The sequence below is a fragment of the Oryx dammah genome, unplaced genomic scaffold (assembly GCF_014754425.2).
Source record: "Oryx dammah isolate SB20612 unplaced genomic scaffold, SCBI_Odam_1.1 HiC_scaffold_28, whole genome shotgun sequence".
In the NCBI taxonomy this organism is placed as follows: Eukaryota; Metazoa; Chordata; class Mammalia; order Artiodactyla; family Bovidae; genus Oryx; species Oryx dammah.
In genome coordinates this window covers 114949256-114968587 of record NW_024070212.1, presented here as the reverse complement: position 1 = coordinate 114968587, position 19332 = coordinate 114949256, and the positions used below count along the sequence as shown (strand labels likewise).

Here is a 19332-nt window from a genome sequence, read left to right as displayed (position 1 = left end):
GTATTTTTTCAGATTCCACACATAAGTGGATATGTCTAGGAGTGGGTCTGCTGGATCACATGGTAACTCTATTTTCCGTTTTTAAAGGCGCCTCCACATTGCTTTCCATAGTGGCTGCACCAATTTACCTTCCTACCAACAGTGTAGGAGGGTTTCCTTTTCTCCACACCCTATTCAGCATTTATTATTTGTAGACTTTTTAATGATGGCCATTCTGACTGGTGGGAGGTGATACCCCACTGGGCTTTGAATTTGCATTTCTCTAATAATTAGTAATGTTGACCATCTTTCCATCTGCCTGTTGGCCATCTGTACGTCTCCTTTGGAGAATGTCTATTTAGGTCTTGTCTATGTTTTGATTGGGTTGTTTAGTTTATTGAGATTGAGTTGTATGTAGAAGCTGTTTGTACATTTTGGATATTAACGGTTTGCTGGTCATATCCTTTGCAAATATTTTCTCCCAGTCTTTTCCTTTTGTTTATGGTTTTGTTTGCTATACAAAAGGTTTTGAATTTTATTTTTGCTTTTATTTCTTTTGCTTTGGGAGACTGATCTAAGAAAATATTGCTATAACTTATGTCAGAGAATGTTTCGTCTACGTTCTCTTCCAGGAGCTTTATGGTGTCATGTCTTGTATTTGCGTCTCTAGACTATTTTGAGTCTATGTTTTACATGGTGTGAGGGAGGTTCTAACTTCACTGATTTACATGCAGCAGTCCAGTATCCACAGCACCACCTGTTGAAGAGACTGTTCTGCCATTTTACATTCTCACCTCCTTTGCTGAAGTTTGACCATAGGTATGTGGATTTATTTCTGGGCTCTCTGTTCTGTTGATCTATGTTGTTGTTCAGTCGCTAAGACGTGCCTGACTCCGTGCAATTCCATGGACTGCAGCACCCCAGGCTTCCCTGTCTTCCTTCCTGGAGCTTACTCGAACTCATGTCCAGCGAGTCGGTGATGCCATCTAACCATCTCATCCTCTGCTGCCCCCTTCTCCTTTTGCTTTCAGTCTTTCTCAGCATCAGGGTCTTTTCCAATGGGTCAGCTCTTCGCATCAGGTGGCCAAAGTACTGGAGCTTCAGCTTCAGCGTCAGTCCTTTCAATGAATATTCAGGACTGATTTTCTTTAGGATTGACTGGTTTGATCTCCTTGCTGTCCAAGGGACTCTCAAGAGTCTTCTCCAACACCACAACTGGAAAGCATCAATTTTTTGGCACTCAGCCTTCTTTATGGTTCAACTCTCACATCCATATGTGACTACTGGAAAAACCATAGCTTTGACTAACTACATGGACCTTTGTCGGCAAGAGCATGGGATATCTTTCCATTCCTTTGAATTGTCTGCAGTGTCCTTCAGTTCAATTAGTTCAGTTGCTCAGCTGTGTCTGACACTTTGTGACCCTGTGGATTTCCTCAATTTCCTTAATCAACATTTAATAATTTTCAGCATACAGCTCTTTTACCACCATGGTTAAGTTTAGTCCTAAGCTTTTTTTTTTTTTTTTTTTTTGATGTGATTTTAAACAGGATTTTTTTAAAACGTTATTTTCCTGATATTTCTTATTAAAGAAATGCAACAGGTTCAGGTTTCTAAATATTAACCTTGTATCCTGCTATCTTGCTGAATTCATTTATTAGTGTTTAACAGGTTTTGTGTGGCGACTTCAGGGCTCTCTCTATGATCATCTTAAGTACAAACAGTAGCAGCTTTGTCTCTTCTCTTCCAGTTTAGATGCCCTGGATTTCTTGTTTATCCATTTTTATTTTGTTGTGCTGGGTCTTCACTGCAGCCTGTGTGTTCTTTGTTGCTTTTGAGTTGTGGCGCACAGGCTCCAGAGAGCACGGGCTCTCTAGTTGTGGTGCATGGGCTTAGCTGCTGAGTGGCATGTGGGATCTTCGTTCCCCGATCAGGGATCAAATTCAAGTCCTGTGCATTGGAAGGAAGACTCTTAACCATTGAACCACCAGGCAAGTTCTGTATTTCTTTTCCTTGTCTGATTGCTACGACTAGGACTTCCAATATTACGCTGAATAGAAGTAATGAGAGTGGGCAACTGTGTCTTACTCCTGAATTTAGCAGGAAGGCTTTCAGCTTTTTACCATTCAGTATTATGTTGAATGTGGGTTTATCATAAATGGCTTTTATTACGTTGAGATATGTTCCCTCTATAACCATTCTGGTGAGAGTTTTTACCATAAATGAAGGCTGAATTTTGTCAAATGCTTTTTCCACGTCTACTGAAGTGATCATGTGGTTTCCATCTTTGCTTTTGTTGATGTGGGATGTCACAGTGATCGGTTTGCTGATGTGGAACCATCCTTGTGACCCTGGGCTGAATCCCACTGGATAGTGTGTACGACCCTTTTTTATACCGCTGTATATGGTTTGCTAACATTTTGCATCTACATTCACGAGCGATACTGGCCTGCAACTTTCATTTTTTGTAGTGACCGTGTCTGGTGTTGGTGGCTTCACAGAATGAGTCTGGGAGTGTGCCCTCTTCTTCAGTTTTTGGAATAGTTTAAGAAGGATACATATAAGTTCTTCCTTTGTTAGAATTCCCAAGTGAAATCCAGTCCCAGACTTCTCTTTGCAGGGAGGTTCTTTTTTTTTTTTTTTTTTTAATCTCCTTAAATTTCAGATTCTATTTAACTTCTAGTGATCAGTCTGTTCAGATTAGTTGTTTCATCCTGACTGAGTTTTGGCAGGCTGTGTTTCTAGAAACTTGCCCATTTCTTCTAGGTTGTCCAATTTTTTGGCATATGGCTGTCCACAGTATTCTCTATTATTCTTCGTATTTCTGGGGTCTCAGTTGTTATTTCTGCTCTTTCATTTCTTCTTTGATTTGGGTTCTCTCCCTTTTCTTCCTTGGGGAGCCTGCCTAGAGGTTTGCTGATTTTGCTCATCCTTTCAAAACACCAGCTCTTGGTTTCATTGATTGTTTCTGATTTTTTAATCTCTCTTTTATTTATGTACTCTCTTGATCTTTATTATTTTGCTGAGTTGACTTGGCTACAGGAACTGACAACAGCCACCAACTTTTGTTTTCTACATAGACCCCCAACTCCTCATATGCAGCAGATTCTAAAAATAGTGTGCTATTCAAAGTAACCAAGTGAATGGGGCCATGTGTTCTCCCGCACAGGCAGGAACAGGAGAGGGAACATTCCGGCTGGCAGCCCAGAATCAGTGGCCATCCGGGTCTCCGTATGTGTATCCACTGCCCTCCCCATACCCCTCAGCTGCCACGGGCACTGTACTCCAGTCTCAAAATTTCATCTTTCCAACCCCCTCAATCATGGTAAGTCCCTCCACAAGGGGGCTGCTCTTTCCAGCCACGACTCTAATTATGATCACCAGGGAGGAGAGGGAGCTTCGGGATGGCGCTGTCAGGGAGCATGTGACACCTCTCAGAGGGCATTTAGGAAACGCTCGGGGGAGGGGGCAGGTGTTGGGAAGTCACAGTGATTGGAGCAGAGACTGATGGCATTTGGGGGCAGGGCATGGCATGCCAACCATCCTGTCCTTGGGCAGGCCTGTACAATAAGGAACTTTCCTACTGGCTACTTAAGCAGATCCAAAAACCACATTCATAACTTTCAGACATACAAACTGATTTCAACTCACATGTAAATTCAAAATGTTATGAGTAGTTTCAACATACATTGAATATTCCAGGAATGCAATCTGCGTGGAAATCAGGAAAGACTATACATGGCCTTGTTCAGAACCTTCCCAATAGTCACAATATTCACATTCTGTTCCTGCACTTTACTTTCATTTGATTTCTTTTTAATGTTACAGTTCAAACGTTATATTGACTTGAAATTATGTGTGAAGGTAGCTTCTACCACCTAGGAATTTCATTTCAGGTTTAGTAACAAGGATATTAAAAACTTGTTATAAAAAGAGACATTGGGTCTGACATGACTGGGAACCACTTTTTTAAAACTCTGGTGTGCAATGGGGGTGCTGAACCCCTCTATTGCATGTCCACACTTGTTGAAACAGCCTGACCACAGGTTCAGGGCACAGGTCTGGGGGCCAGTGCTGAAGCCACAAAATAAACAAGTTATCGATTTTACTTGATGACATGGAGGACATACAGTTAAGGACTAATCAGGCTAAAGTTTAATCGGTTATTTAAAACACTATGTTTCCATCAAAATCAAATCAGATGAGTTATGGACTATAAAATGATCATGGAATTTTATGATAAAACAGCAGCCTTCAAAGAAGCCTTGACCTCACAAGGCCACCCATGTCTGTGCCCAGAGGTCAAGTCCTGGTGCCACATCCTCTGGTCTCGGGGGACCAGGCGTAGAAACCACCTCTCCAGGTGATGGTGTTCTCAGCAGGGTCTGGGGTTTCCAAAGACTGAGACGGTCCTGAGAGGGGTCTCAAGACCAAGCTGTGAGTGCTGGCTCTGCCACTCGCCCATTATGTGAACCTGGACAAATTACGTCACTTTGGAAACCCGGTGACATGATCTCTGGGAGCTTGCTTTGCCTCTGAAATGTTTGGTCTCCAAAGGGGTGAATTATCTGTTACACTGAGACTGTCCACAGAGTTCTCTTCCCTGTTTTGCTACTGGAAATCTCCTGACTTTTCTTCTCAGAGAAACACACCAAAAGAACAAACATTTTAATCACGAACAAAAGTGTTCATGTGACTTAACGGAGAGCAGACTAATAGCAATTACCTATTCAAACTTCACAAAACAATCTTCAGCTGAGCAGCAACCCGCACTCAAGCTGGTGAATGAAAAGAGTGAGTACTTAGAGCTTCCCTGGTGGCTCAGGGGTAAGGAATGCGCCTGCCAGTGCAGGAGACACGGGTTCGATCCCTGGTCTAGGAAGATCCCAAATGTCACGGAGCAACTAAGCCCTGTGCCACAACCACCGAGCCTGTGTTCCAGAGTGTGAAAACCGTACCCACTGAGCCCGCAGGCCTCACGACTGAGGCACGTGCACCTGGAGCCCGTGCTCTGCAACAAGAGAAGCACCGTAATGAGAAGCCTATGCACCACAACAAAGAGCAGCCCTGCTCGCTGCAACTAGAGAAAGCCTGTGTGCAACAATGAGGACCCAGCACAGCCAAAACTAAAACCAAATAAATAAAAACTAAGAAAAAAAGAGTGCACAGTATTTTCCGTGCAAAGAGTTCTCCTCTTGCCGTTAATACATTGTAAGTGTTTTTCTGAGATGAGGGATGTTCATGCTTCCTTCAGTGGTCTCAGCATATTGGGGCGACAAGCAAGCAACGGCCGCAGATAGCCTCATGTGTGACTGACGGGTGGCAGGTGAGAGCGGCCTGGCCTCACCTGAGCAGCGCTCCCCCTGACAGGTTCCCTCTGGGCAGCGCATCCGGGCTCCGTGCCCTTTGCTTTGCCTGCTCTGCTCAGGTTCTTCCTCGTAAACCACATACTTTCCTTGCTGTTCAGTCACTGAGCTGTATTTGACTCTTTGTGACCTCCATGGACTCCAGCCCAGGCTCCTCTGTCCACGGGATTCTCCGGGCAAGAATACTGGAGTGGTTGCCATGTCCTTCTCCGGGAGATCTTCCCGACCCAGGGATCGAACCTGTCTCTCCTGCACTGCAGGTAGATTCTTTACCAATGAGCCATCTGGGAAGCCACCCCACCCCCCACACCTTTAAGATGACACAAAACACTGACATTGTTCCTTCTCAAAAAAAAGACCTGACGCTCCAGTAGCCCCACGCTTTCCCACGCAGGCAGCACACAGCTACTGACACCCTTTCCTCTGCCCGAGTGATCCTCCTGGAACCAGCCAGGAAAGGGCCAGGCACCCTCAAACATTCTCAGCAGGCTCGTCTGTTTGGATGGCGGGGAGGAGCTTTACAACACATGGGAATGAGGCTGGTACCCGGCAGGTCCCGCTGCGGGTTGACCCAAGTGACAGCTAAAACGTGGGTACGGTATGAACTATAGAAAAATAAAAATGCTGGCAGCTATGTGGTTGCTATTCGTGTCCTTATTTAGAAAAAATAACCCATTGAGTGTTCTTTTGTCTGAAAAACTACCAGAAATAGAAAGGAAATGTTCATCAAATCAAGACCTCAGTCTCAAGGACGTGTGTCCTAAGAGGCTGCCTTAGCAGAAAGACGTCCTTCGGCCTGAGCCTGGGGCTGTGAGGGCCCAGGGCTCAGGAGACAGGCTGACAACAGCAAGGATGCTCCCCCGCCGCCTCGCTGAGCCCTGGGGCTGTGAGGGCCCAGGGCTCAGGAGACAGGCTGACAACAGCAAGGATGCTCCCCCGCCGCCTCGCCAGACCTTGCCCGGGCAGGCTGGACGGGGGTGGCAGTGACCGTCACCAGCTCTGAACCATCCTGCCTGGGGCCCCACGGGCCCCTCGGCCTGTGGCTGTGCAGTCTTGGGAAAGTCACCTGAACCTTCTGAGCCCATCTTCTCTTTATGTGTAAGTGGAGATAACCAAACCGCCTCTGAGATTCGTCAGGGCAAGGGAAGACTTCTACAGGAAACACTGAAGATCGCTGACGCAGTGGGGCTTTGGGAAATGCTACCAAGTGTGTCTACCTACACAATGCCTCTGTCCCAGCAGTGTGAACTCGGCTCAGAGGATGTTTAGAAGACAAGGGAGAAGACGAGCGTGCAGAAGCACCCACCAGGAGTAAGTGTGCTGGGGAGACAGCCCACCCACAGAAAAAGCCCACTCCTGTTTCTCTCTCCCCCACCGGCCAGAGAGAAAAAAGACCTGAGGATCAGAAAGGATGTTGCTCTGATAAGCTCTAGGACACAAACACATAAATGAAACATTTTAGTTAAAAGGAAAAGTAAATCTTTATAGTAATTTAAACTACAAAGTAGCTTTCCTTCAGAGTCCAGATCAAAGTATTTACACAGGTTTTAAAGTTGTCAACTTATAGCATGAAGGAGAAAAACCACTTGAAACTCCCGCCCTCCCCTACACAAAAACATCAGTCTCAGAAAGGGGATTTAAGTAGTGGTCCACCATCAAACGCACAGGAATTCTGAATCACTGAATCTTGGATGTAGTCAAAACAGTGCTTTGTTTAAATCAGAAGTTCATTTACTTTCTCTAGATAGTCTGAACAGTAAAAGTTCTGGTAAATCCAATCCATGAAAATATGGAAACAACCTGCTTTAAAACACACACACACACACAAGTGCGCGTGTGCTAAAACTGGGGTGCCCCAGAGCAAAAGCAGTGAAGTAACAAAAATTCCTCTCTTTCTGACCCATGTCTCACCCACAGTGAGATACAGCAGCCTTTCTGCTGTGACAGGTTATAACCCGAGCCCTATGGCCAATGGGGCTCCGAGGTCAAAACTTTTAAGTATGATCAGATATTCTGGAAATACTGGCATATGAGTAACCAACCGGTCATAAACATTTCCTTTGCTGAGTCACACAGCCTGATTTTTCAAGGATAAGAATTTCCTCCTGAACATTGCCTTTTGGGGAGCAAACATATCACACCAACATGCGACCTCGTAATTCTGTAGAAACTAGATAAGAACCTCACTCTTAATCAGGTAATACTCGGATCAACTTTGTCTGAAAACACTTGAGCCGCTATAAATAACGCGATTTCCTGTGCTCAGTGTAAGTGGCAGTTTAGACTGCAGGATCTGAAAAAAAAAAAAAAGTGCGAATGAGACTTCTGCTCCGTTGACATTAGTTCAGGCTGAACAGAAACTAATTCTTAAAGAAAAGGGGAAATTGAGTCTCCATCTTTGCCCTAGTGGGACACTTTTACTACTAAGAGAAAAGACCTAACTTACTGCTTTTATATCTTAAGTGCTTGGGGAAATGATCCATCTAAAACAAACCAGGATTCCAACACCCAGAGTCTCAGGCTAAGCCTAGCAAGGCCAGGCACCCCAGTGCTGTGTGTTTCTGCTCGCCAGGACCAGGGGACCTGGGCACAGGTACCTACAATGAGATGAGACTTGGTGGGGTCCACGTTCCCCCCAACAGCCTCTCTCAGGATGGGGCTGGTTGTTTGTGAGGACTCCATGCTGCTCTGTATGTGGGAAGCAGCCAGGCCAGCTGACACAACCCGGCGCACACGGGGGAAGTTACCCAAGTTAAGGAAACACGGTTTCCACACCATCCACTCCTGCAAGGAGCCTAGACTTCCTGCTCGGATCCTGCTTTTTTGCTTTGAGGTGGAGCTAGACAAATCCATGTCCTCCTGCCAATCCCAGCTCTGGCCTCACACCCATGGGGCCCTGGCCCTCCTCCATGGGGGACCCCTGTTCCCAGGACACAGGGTCACTTAGCGCTGAACACAAGCTGGCACAAACCAGTCTGAAGTGCCCACCCTTCTCTGGCTGGAATACTAATGCCCAGGATGGCCTGTGGGTAAGTCCTTCGGACATAGCCCACCCAACACCCTACCCCCATCCCATCCCACCCCACTCCACCCCACCCCACCCCACCCCACTCCACCCCACTTGTTTCCTTTCAACCACTAACGTCATAAAACAAGGACTGTGTTTTACTTCTGTTCCATGTTCTGCTTTAAAAAAAAATTTTTTTTTGCTGTTTTTTTTTTACTAAAAACAAACATACCCCTCCCTAACAAGCCCTCTCCCAAACAAACAAAAACTCTAACAAGTTCACAACTGATTACTAAAAACCCCTGGGACCAAGGATGTTTCAGAATTCAGCATTTTTGGGTTTTAGAAGGGTAATAAGAGGCATACACTGCATGTTCTATAACAACTCAGAGTAACAGTCCTTAATCAAGTACCGTAACAGGGCTGCAGAGAAATGTATGCGCATTCACACTAAGAAGAATAAAGACTGAAAATAGCCTTCCATCGGCCAAATAAATGGGACCTGGGGACCTTGGCACAGGACCCCACAATATGATGAGACTTGGGAGGGGACACAAAACGCCTCCCATCACTGCCAAATGAATTCTGCTCACAACTTACAAAAAAAGAGAAACAGCCTTAGTTTTCTGACTATACTGGATCCTGGAATCGCGGGCTGGAGGGGGTGGGCACCTTCTCAATGAGCAGCTGTTCCAGTCTCTCCCGGCACCGGCTCCCGGCAGCGTCTCTGTGAGGCACACATACTCCACCAGACCCGATCCTGGGGTAAGTTAAGGCTTAAGGAGACGCTGCATCGAGTGCCATCGAACAAGAGGGGCTGTTTCTACCCCTGCTTCAGATCCTGCTCCCCATGGTCACTCTGTTCTTCTCCGGGCCCAGCAGTTCATTCCTCTGAGCTCGAATCTTGCCCAGGACTAACATCAGTCTGTTCTTGCCATCTATGGCTTGCCTAAGCGACTCCTGGGAGCACCAGCCTTTCTCAGAGCATTCCCGTCCTTCTTTCTTCCAAGGGCCCTTCCCTGATGCTGACGCAAGGCTCTCTCTGTAGGTTCCCAATTAGGCGAAGGGGTAGGAACCAGCTCCAAGGGTCTGGTTCAAGGCTGGAACCTTAAGTGAGGCCAGAGAAGCACACCGAATGTGGACATTAACTTAATACCCACCTAACAGTCCTCAAGTAAGGAATGTGCTTTTCAAGTGTGTGTTCATCAGAATCTATTTCTACATTTCTTTCTGGGGTTGACCAGGAAGCTGAGGGCAGAGCAGTCTTATTCATCTTGAACCTTCCAGAAACACTCAGTAGGGGGTTAATTCCTGTCTGGTGAAGGGCTCACACTTCATTTAAGGTTCCACAAAGGCCCAATAAAGTGGAAATCTAGGGTCTCTCTCTCTACAGTATTAACTTAATAATGTATGTCTTTTCCAAATTGCACCCTTTCACTTTTAAATATTCCCATTCATGATCAGCCACAAGCCACACGAAAATGGGTTATTACAAACCTTCCCCAATTCATCCCCTGCTGGACTCTTAATGCCTCACATCCATAGTCCCAATACTGGGTGTTGAGCTGGATAACTGCAAAATCCCACAGATGAAATCCCTCCAGACGCAGAGACCCCAGGAGACCAGCCAAAAAGGATTTGGAAACTGGAGTCTTGGGGAACTAGAGAAGGCTCTAAGGGCCCAGAGAAGAATAAGCACTCCAAACCACCCGGCCGCTGGGGGCGCCAGTCTCAGGCTGAAGGCGCCGCCCCTGGGCGCCAGCGCCCAGGTGCTGTGTTTTGTAAAACACCAAACTAGCAGTTCTGAGTGAAACTCTAGACCACGCGCAGGTCTCAGATCTCGGCTGGATCCGCGGACGAAGCACCCAACTGGGCAGAGCCCGTCAATGCGGCCAGGGCGGACTAGACCGAGTTCCTTTCCGCGGTGGCGAGGAACGCCGGCCCGGGAAACGCGTTTTCCCGGGCGCAAGGCGGGCGGCACAAACGAAACCGAGAACCGAACCGAGAACACTCTACCCCCGCCCCACCGCAGGTCCTCGCGTGGGGACGGACTTTCGCTTAAGGGGGGTTCCCGGCCAGGCGGGGCCCACACACACCTCACCAGGCAGATGGCTGCGGTGGAAGGTGGCGCCCGCCCTCGGTCGGCCCCAGCACAACCACAAGGTCCAAACATTCGCGGTCAGAACCAAACGTTTTGGAGATGTTTTCCTCTTACCAGTCTCTGAGCTTCTGGGCTCAGGCAGTCTATCTCCTGGTTCTGCGCGGCCGCAGGGTTGGTCATCCTGCCGGCTAAAGGCCACCTTCTCACACAGCCAGCAGAGATCCTTAGTGGACGTCGGGCTCCCGGGATCCGCGGGCGGGCTCAGCGCAGCCGCATGCCGAGAACAGCGGGATCGCGGCGCGCGTCGGGACGGCAACCTCGCCCTCGCCCGGGCGGAGCGCGCCTCCGCGGTTCCGGGGCTCGGGCGCGGCCGCAGGGGCGGGGTGCAGGTGGCCCGGGCTGGCGGGCCGGGGCGGGGGCGGCGCGGGGAGCCGAGGAGACCGGGCCGCCCCCCCCGCGAGCTCCGCCCCTGCGCTCCGCCCTCCCCGCCTCCGGGTCCACCGGGCTTGCTCCGCCCCCACGCTGCTCCCTCCGGCGCGGTCATTAATCACCAGGCAGCCCCCTTCGGTCCCGACCCGAGGAGGAGACCCCCGGCCGGTCCTGGTCACCACCACCAGCGGAGGGAAGGCGAACTGAGGGGCTTTGGAAGATGCGGGAGCGGGGAGCTGCGCACGGGGCCCGGCTCCCCTTGGGGAGGGGTCGGTGCGGGGGAGGGTTCTGCACGGGGCGGGGTCCTGGGGGCGGGGTCTTCCGGGGGCGGGGTCCTGGGGGCGGGGTCCTCCGGGGGCAGAGCGGACAGTCTCTCCAGGCCCCGCCTGTGTCCCCGCCCGTCTCCGCCTCCCTCACCCCTCGCCGCCTCCACCGCCCCCGCGCCGTCGGTGCTGGGCTGCGGCCCCAAATTCAGGCCAAATTGAGCTTCTACGGACACGACAGCCTCGCCCGAGCTCCGCAGCGTCTGCTGGCCGGGTACCCCGTTAACACTCCCCCAGAGAAAGGGCCGCCTTCTAGGGCGACCAGAATGCGCGGCCCGCGGGGGTGAGAACAAGCGTCCGGTGGCCCAGTGCGCCCCCCGCCCGGCTCCCGCTCAGCAAGCCGCGGCAGAAGAATGAGGTTCGGCGCGGATTCGGGGTCTCAGGGCCGGGGTTGGTGGGGGCGGAGGGGTTGGCCGCACCGTCCAGGGTCCTGCGGGAGGTCGTGCGAGGCTGGGGCCGCGCGGAGGGGAGTGTCCGCGGCGGGACGGGGACCCCGCGGTTCCGCACGCGCCTCCTACAGCCCCAGAACACGCGTGACTCGTTCTTTAAAAGTCCTACAAGCAAATCATGGAAACGTGTCCCGACCTCGCCAGGCCGGGGTGGGAGCGACGGGAAGGAAGGACGCAGATTTTTATCAGAATGCCAGCCTGCCCCGGCCATGCCCCACGCCCGTGGCGCCCCCTGCTCCTACGCCGCGTCCAGGCGGCCCCGGCCTCTGCTGACCTCGCCCTGAGGGCACGTGTTCGGAAGCCCTTTTCAGAAAGACCACCTCCCCGCCTCAAAATGAAAACTTCCAACGGGAAGGCTGGGCCGAGGTGTATGCAAAGGCGGCTCCAGCAAGCGTCTTGAGAGACCGCCAATGCGCACTAAAATGTACGGTCCCCCGGTCTCCCGGTCTCCGCCACCCTAACCTAGCTCCCAGTAAAGTGTCAGCGCAGCGGACTGTGTGCGCTCACCTTGCCGCTCTGGCTTCAGGGGAGGAGACTCTGGAAGGAAGGGTGTGTGTGTCTTTGTGTGGAGGATGGGGTGGGGTGGACAGAGGACGTTCTGGGGGGCCGGGAGGTTCTAACCTAAGAGGGAATAGGGGCAGCAGAAAAGCAAGGCCGAGTAAAGACCCAGAGTGGCCGCCGCGGGAGAAACAGCAGGGGTCAGCTTTGATGAAGGTGCACACAGCCGCCAAGCTTTAATGCACAGCACCGTCAGGTTCGCAAGAATAACTTTCAGAAAGACTGAAATGCACACCTTTAATACCTTGTCTTCTTGCTAAAGCGCTTTTAAAGTCCGTTAGTGTGTTAACAGTTCTTGATTAAACACGTTGGAGAAAATTTTAAGTTATTTTATGTAAATACCTGTGGTATTTGGGGAATCTCTGGTGAAAAGCAAAGATAATTTGAGTAACAGCTCCACGATGAAAAGGATAGCCCGTTAATAAAATTGCCTTCTGAGAGCCTTCAGTTGGAATATTCTGATGTAGATCAGCAGATTCTAGAGCTACTTGCCACCTGGAACCCTGTGACCACATCTTCCTGAGCAGGGGGAAGATAGGGGGCCAAGAGGCAGCCAGGCGGCTCCACCGACTGTGCTCAGGGGGGGCCCTCCCCTTCACCCTGGGCACTTTCATTATCACTGGCAGGTTTCAGATGAAACCCGAGATACAGGGGCTAAGTAACTTGGTCACAGTCCTACAGTCAGTGACAGGGCCAAGAACTGAGCCAGAGGGTTTAACCCCAGGGCCCACTTCCCTATACGGTTTTCATAAAGCTGACAACTGGCAACTGGAAGGCCACCCGGGAGGTGGTGCAGAGGGGGTGCCCATGTCTACAAGCATTGCCCTGAGACCCGCAGGACCAATGAAGCCTGTTCCCTGCCTTCAGAAACCACCCACAAGGCACCCGGGCCTGCCTGCCTTGCTCTGCAGCAGGAGGGAAGCGGGGCGACAACAGTTTAACATGGCTGAGAACTGGGAAAGATGGTGAGTAACCCCAGAGAAGACAGCAAACCCACAGCCCCCACAGAAGCTATGGGAGGGCCCAGCTGCAGAAGCCCCAGGTGGCAGGACACTGTCCCAGAAGAGGCAACTGGCTGATTAATTTTAGTCCCAGGAACAAACTAACAACACCAACAGTAAGATAATAATAGTAAAGGCACAAGAGATTTCTGACTCCACCCAGTAGCAGCAGCAGCTGTACCAACATCCTTTTCGACGAGAGGCCAGGACATTCTGACATGTGTTCCAGCCAGCCACCCTGGGGGCACAGCTCAGACCGGTCCCAGCTGTAGGGCAAATGTCAGTCTGTGTTTCAAGTGCTGCGGAATTCACACTTCTCTGTGTTATTTAGTCCCCGGGGTCCCAGAAGACAGTGTAGAGGGTCTAGTTGCCTTCATTTTGATAGAAGCAGCTCTCTGATGAAAAGGCGCCCTCCTGGGGCCCTCTCCCGGCCGTACCCACCCTGCTCTTGTGTTTTAAACTCACCGTGGACACTTGTGAGGATGACTCCTGAGAGGCGCCTACACACTTGGTGCTGGGGAAGTCCACGCAGAAGTCAAAGAAAGTGACATTTTGTAGAAGAGAAACCATGACGTGCACTACACCTCTACCCCGCTGCTCACAGCTTTAGGTCGCTAGGCATGTGTGTGCTCAGTCATGGCCGACTCTGCGACCCTACGTACTGCAGCCCACCAGGCTCCTCTGTCCATGGGGTTTTCCTGGTGAGAATACTGCAGTGGGTTACCATTCCCTCCTCCACTAGGCAGAGTAATCTAAATCCTTTAGACTGGGGAAGACAAAACCAGAATCACCTAAGAGTGTCAGGTAAGAAGAAATCAGACAAGAAGCCCCCAGGTTCCATTCTCAGGGAGGCTGGCAGAAGAAACCGAGAGCACCTTTGAAAGATCTGAGCCACAAAATGGGGGGGGGGAGGGGGCGGGGAGGAGTCAGGAAGAGGGTGGCCATGCATCCTGACTGCTCCAGTGCGGGCCCAGGGTCTTTATATACAGAGCTGTGAGGTCAGTGACACAGGCTCCATTTTCCCTTCTTTTGGTCAAGACGCCCACTTCTAGCAGGTTGACTGCGTTCACGCCTTCCAAGCTGCAGGCAGTCACTCACCTACAAGCACCCCGGTACTGTCTAAACCCAGGGACTCTGTCCTGAGAGGGGCCTCAGGTTTTGTGAAAGCTCCGATTGGCCCAGCCATTCCTAAAAGTCACCATGCTTATGCTGCTTGGAGCCCTCCCCGCCAAAGTGTAATGTCCCAGATCTCAAAAGCAGTTCTCCAACATGCAAGATTACGTGCAGGAACTTAACTTCTTAAGGGACGCCTAATAAGGACAAAAAGGTAAGCAGAATGATCTAATTTTGTTCTGGGAACATCTGACTTCATAGCTCACCAGCAAACGCCACAACATTCAACCACTTTGGGGCCACACCCTAACTCGTTTACTGGTCTCCATGGTGTTGGGCTGTTGCTAGGTTTACCAGCATCGCCTGCTTCTGTGGTTTGGTTCTGAAAGCTACAGCAACCAAGACAAACCCTTCCAGGTTTGCAGGACAAGACAAAGGGCCGGCAGGGGAGAGCAGGGTGGTTCTTGGCCATCCCGCTCTTCAGATAACTCACACAAAACCATTTTTCCAAATCATAGCCATCACAGCTGTTTTTCATGAACATGATCACCAGTCATTGGTTTCAGCAGAATAAACATTTCTATATTACTTCTACAGTGAGCTTTACATGTATGTTATAACTTCCCATGGATCCCTTTGACTAAAATAAAAAAAAATAAAAAAACACTCCATATAGTAAAGCTGGTTCATGAAGCAATTACCCAGATTTGCACCATACGTTTCAGTTTACAAAGCATTTTACACAGGCATGCCTTAGAAATACTGTGGGTTTGGTTCCAGACCACTGCAATAAAGTGAGTGTCATAATAAAGACAGTCACATGAAGTTTTTGATGTTTGCACTACACTGTAGTCTTAAGCATGCAAGAGCATTATGTCTAAAAAACAATGTATATACCTTAGTTTAAACATTGTCATTGTTGTTCAGTTGCTCAGTGACGTCTGACTCTTTGCGACCCCATGGACTGCAGCACACCAGGCTTCCCTGTCCTTCACCATCTCCCAGAGCTTGCTCAAACTCATGTCCATTGAATTGGTGATGCCATCCAACCACCTCATCCTCCATCATCCCCTTTTCCTCCTGCCTTCAATCTTTCCCAGCATCAGAGACTTTTCCAATGAGTCAGCTCTTCGCATCAGGTGGCCAAAGTATTAGAGCTTCAGCTTCAGCATCAGTCCTTCCAATGAATATTCAGGACTGGCTTCCTTTAAGATGGACCGGTGGGATCTCCTTGCAGTCCAAGGGACTCTCAAGAGTCTTCTCCAACACCACAGTTCAAAAGCATCAGTTCTTCGGTGCTCAGCTTTCTTTGTGATCCAACTCTCACATCCATACACGACTCCTGGAAAAACCATAATTTTGACTCTATGGACCTCTGTCAGCAAAGTGATGTCTCTATTTTTTAATAAGCTGTCTAGGTTTGTCATAGCTTTTCTTCCAAGAAGCAAGTGTCTTTTAATTTCATGGCTGCAGTCACCATCTGCAGTGATTTTGGAGCCCAAGAAAATAAAATCTGTCACTGTTTCCACTGTTTCCCCATCTATTTGCCATGAAGTGATGGGGCCGGATGCCATGATATTAGTTTTTTTGAATGTTGAGTTTTAAGCCAGCTTTTTCACTCCCCTCTCTTATCTTCAAGAGGCCCTTTATTTAAAAATACTTTATTGCTAAAGAAATGCTAATCATCATCTGTGTGTGTGCACAGTCCCTCAGGAATGTCTGACTCTTTGTGACCCATGGACTGTAGCCTGTCAGGCCCCTGTGTCCATGGGATGCTCCAGGCAAGAATCCTGAGTGGGCTGCCATGCCCTCCTCCAGGGGGTCTTCCCGACCTAGAGGGGTTGAACCCTAGTCTCCGGCATCACAGACAGATTCTTCACCGCTGAGCCACTAGGGAAGCCCCAACCACCATCTGAACCTTTGGCAAGTCATAATCTATTCACTGGAGGAGGGTCTTGCCTCTGTGTTGAGGCTGCTGAAGGCTAAGAACTGCTGTGGCAATTTCTTAAAATAAGATGCCAGTGAAGTTTGCCACAGTGATTGATCCTCCCTTTCACAAATGATTTCTCTGTAGCATGCAATGTTGTTTGATAGCGTTTTTGCCCACAGCAGCACTTCTTTCACAATTGGGGTCCCTCCTCTCAAACTCTCTTTATCAACTAAGTTTATGGGTTATTCCACATCCTTTGTTGACATTTCAACAGGAGCAGATTACATCTCAAGAAACCATTAGCATTGCTTGTCCACAAGAAGCAAACTCGCAGTCAGAAGTTCTGTCATTTTTGCTGTTCAGTTGCTAAGTCGTGTCTGACTCTTTGCAACCCCCATGGACGACAGCACACCAAGCTTCCCTGTCCTTCACCACCTCCCAACGTTTGCTCAAACTCATGTTCAATGAGTCAGTAAATGTCATTGAGTCATGAGATTGCAGCAATTCAGGCTCCCTTCAGGCTCCATGTCTAACTAGTTCTCCTGTTGTTTCCACAGCATCTGAAGTTACTTCCTCCACTGAGCTCTCAAAGTCAACCATGACGGCTGCAATTAACTTCTTCCAGACTTCTGTCAGTGTTGATATCCTGAGCTCTTCCAATGGATTGCAATTGTTCTTAATAGCATGAAGCATGGTGAATACTTTTTAGAAGGCTTTTAATTTACTTTGCCCAAGTCCATCAGAGGAATCACTATCTATGGCAGCGATAACCTAATGAAACATATTTCTTAAATACAGGGTTGCCACAAACCTTCTATTTGTTAAACAAACAAACAAACAAAAAAACCCCACAGTATCTTTGAAGTGCAGTAAAGTGAAGCACAGTGAAAAGAGGTCTGCCTGTACACACGCTGAGGCCCACAAAGGTTGTATCACGTGTCCACACAGATGAACGTTGGAAGAGGAGCCCAGCTTTTAACCCAAGTCCAAGCCCTTAGTGTCTCTGACAGAGAGGTGCTCCCTGCCCGAGCCAGCCAGGGATGCTCACCGGGACAGACAGTCAGCAGATAGGCTGCCTCCCTGGGCTCAGTCTAGACCAGTAGCCCCATCTCCCACGGGTACTGACAAAGTAATGTAGCCAGACCAAGGTCAAGGATGTAGCCGGCTCTTCTGGTAAGCCCAAGGCACCGGTAGGAGCATCAGGTGAGGGCGTCAGACCCTGCCTGCCATTCACCTCCCAGTCAGCTGGCCCAGCTCAGGCCACAGCGGACTTGGCCCTCGAGCCAAGATCCTGACAGCCTCCAGTGGACACAAATATTGGGGGCAAGTGACTGGGAAGCGAGGGAGCTCGTTTCTAGCACACAAACAGCTCCTGCTTACTGCGCACCCACCCTGGGCCGGGTGCCCAACAACAACATCCTTCAGCCTCCCGGCTCCCTGTGTGGTCCTCATTGTCCCCCAGGACTGAGTAGGCTCTTCAGGGATGGGTGCACGTGCTCACCTCAGGAAACAGGGCAGTTCATAAACGACGGATGCACGGGTGATTCTCCCAGGAAAACGAGGGACTTCGATAGCTTCTCATCAACTCTTATTGATCTTGTGTATTTTATATTTTTGTAGCAATGGAGAATAGAAACTGTCTTCTAAAAGTGGGATGACTTTAGGAATGTTTTTTTCTGCATAGCTACCTAGCACCCAGCAATTCACCACACTTCTTTTTCATTTAATATACATGTTTAAAATCCCTTTGGATTTTCTAAGCAAGGGGATGAGTTCAAGTTTTGGTTGGACTGAACTAGAAGCGGGGCAGAAAGCCTTACTGGAGGTGTCCAACAGGCGCTTTGGCAACAGAAGTATGAACTGGTTTAAGGTGGTGAGAAAAATGGTAGCATGCATATAATAGAAACTAGTCTGAAGGCAGGAATCTGGGGATCCCTACATTTCATGAATAAGAGGAGTGACAAGAACAAGCCACACAGGGACTTCCCCGGTGGTCCAGTGGGTAGGCCCCCACACTGCCGATGTAGGGGGCCCAGGTCTGATCCCTGGTCAGGGAACTAGATCCTGCAAGCTGCGACTAAGATTGACAATCTTGCATGCTGCAACTTAGACCCAGAACAGCCAGATCATCATCATCATTGTAGAAGAACAAGTCAACACAGACAGTGGGTAGGTAGAGAAACGGATAACAGAGGTGTCTTCTGGAAGCCACTATTCAGAAGGCTGGTGTGAATACTGGTGTTAAGCAAGGCAGATGTAGTGATGACAACAGGGTCCGGAAAGCCTTTAATTTGCAACTCGATAAACACTGGCTATTGTATTCTCTTGTTGAAATTCTACATTCCAGCATTCTCAGTGGTTTCTGCTCAAATAGTACAGGACACATGGCAGCCTGGGAGGAAGACAGAAGCAAGAAGAGAGGGTTTGGGTGGGGAGAGACGTGTTCACTTGCCCATCTGTTTTGAAGGATGGAAGAGACTTGAGCCAGTTTGGAAACTGAACAGTGGGAGAGTCAACAGGAGAGGGAGGAAAGACAGAGGGGGCGTGGGCCAGAGGGCTGACTAGGGCTGGTGGGGGTGGGCCGGGGGGTTTCTCTGGACTTTGAGCATTTGGCCTGACTCTGAGCTAAGATGGGGATGAGAACGCCACAGTGTCCAGGAGAGAACAGTCCACGAGAAGCACATGCCTGGTGCAGAGGCTGTGGACTCAGAGCTGGGGGAGAAGGGCGGGTGGGGCAGAGACTGCGGGACGTGCGGGAGAGCTGCCTCTGGCTCAGCCTGGGCGACGCTGGTCTCAGGACCTGCGCCCGGAGCCCTTCCACGGGGCTCCAGACAGCCCAGTAATGCTGGCGCAAGGTAAACGCTACCCACATGTAAAGCAATTTCTAGCTTATTTTACTCTGGGATTAAGTTCATCTCCAAGAGTGCCCGGGAATAAGTCCACAGCAGTCTTGGGGGTAAATGTATCCGTTTTTTCAATCCATTCCTCAGAACGGTTGATCCTTAAGACCAACACGAGAGTGATCACGGGAACACTCCTCATGTATTGTGGGCAAGGAAACGGCCACAAACGCCTG

At 49.7% G+C, this 19332-nt stretch overlaps 1 protein-coding gene across 25 annotated transcripts in view; it reads right to left on the bottom strand.

The window, feature by feature from the left end:
• The window catches only part of LRRFIP1 (LRR binding FLII interacting protein 1), a 159253-nt gene that overhangs the window by 81991 nt on the left and 57930 nt on the right, over positions 1–19332 (bottom strand). For 11 of the 25 annotated variants that reach the window (XM_040231853.1, XM_040231876.1, XM_040231877.1 and 8 more), the window contains exon 1: positions 10568–10826. The exons of 13 other annotated variants lie outside the window; for them this stretch is intronic. In XM_040231853.1, the coding sequence (XP_040087787.1) occupies positions 10568–10633 (66 nt within the window). In that variant the 5' untranslated portion in view covers positions 10634–10826. Of the gene's footprint in view, positions 1–10567; positions 10829–19332 lie in introns of those variants that run through there. One more of the 25 variants, XM_040231875.1, reaches the window with a different exon arrangement.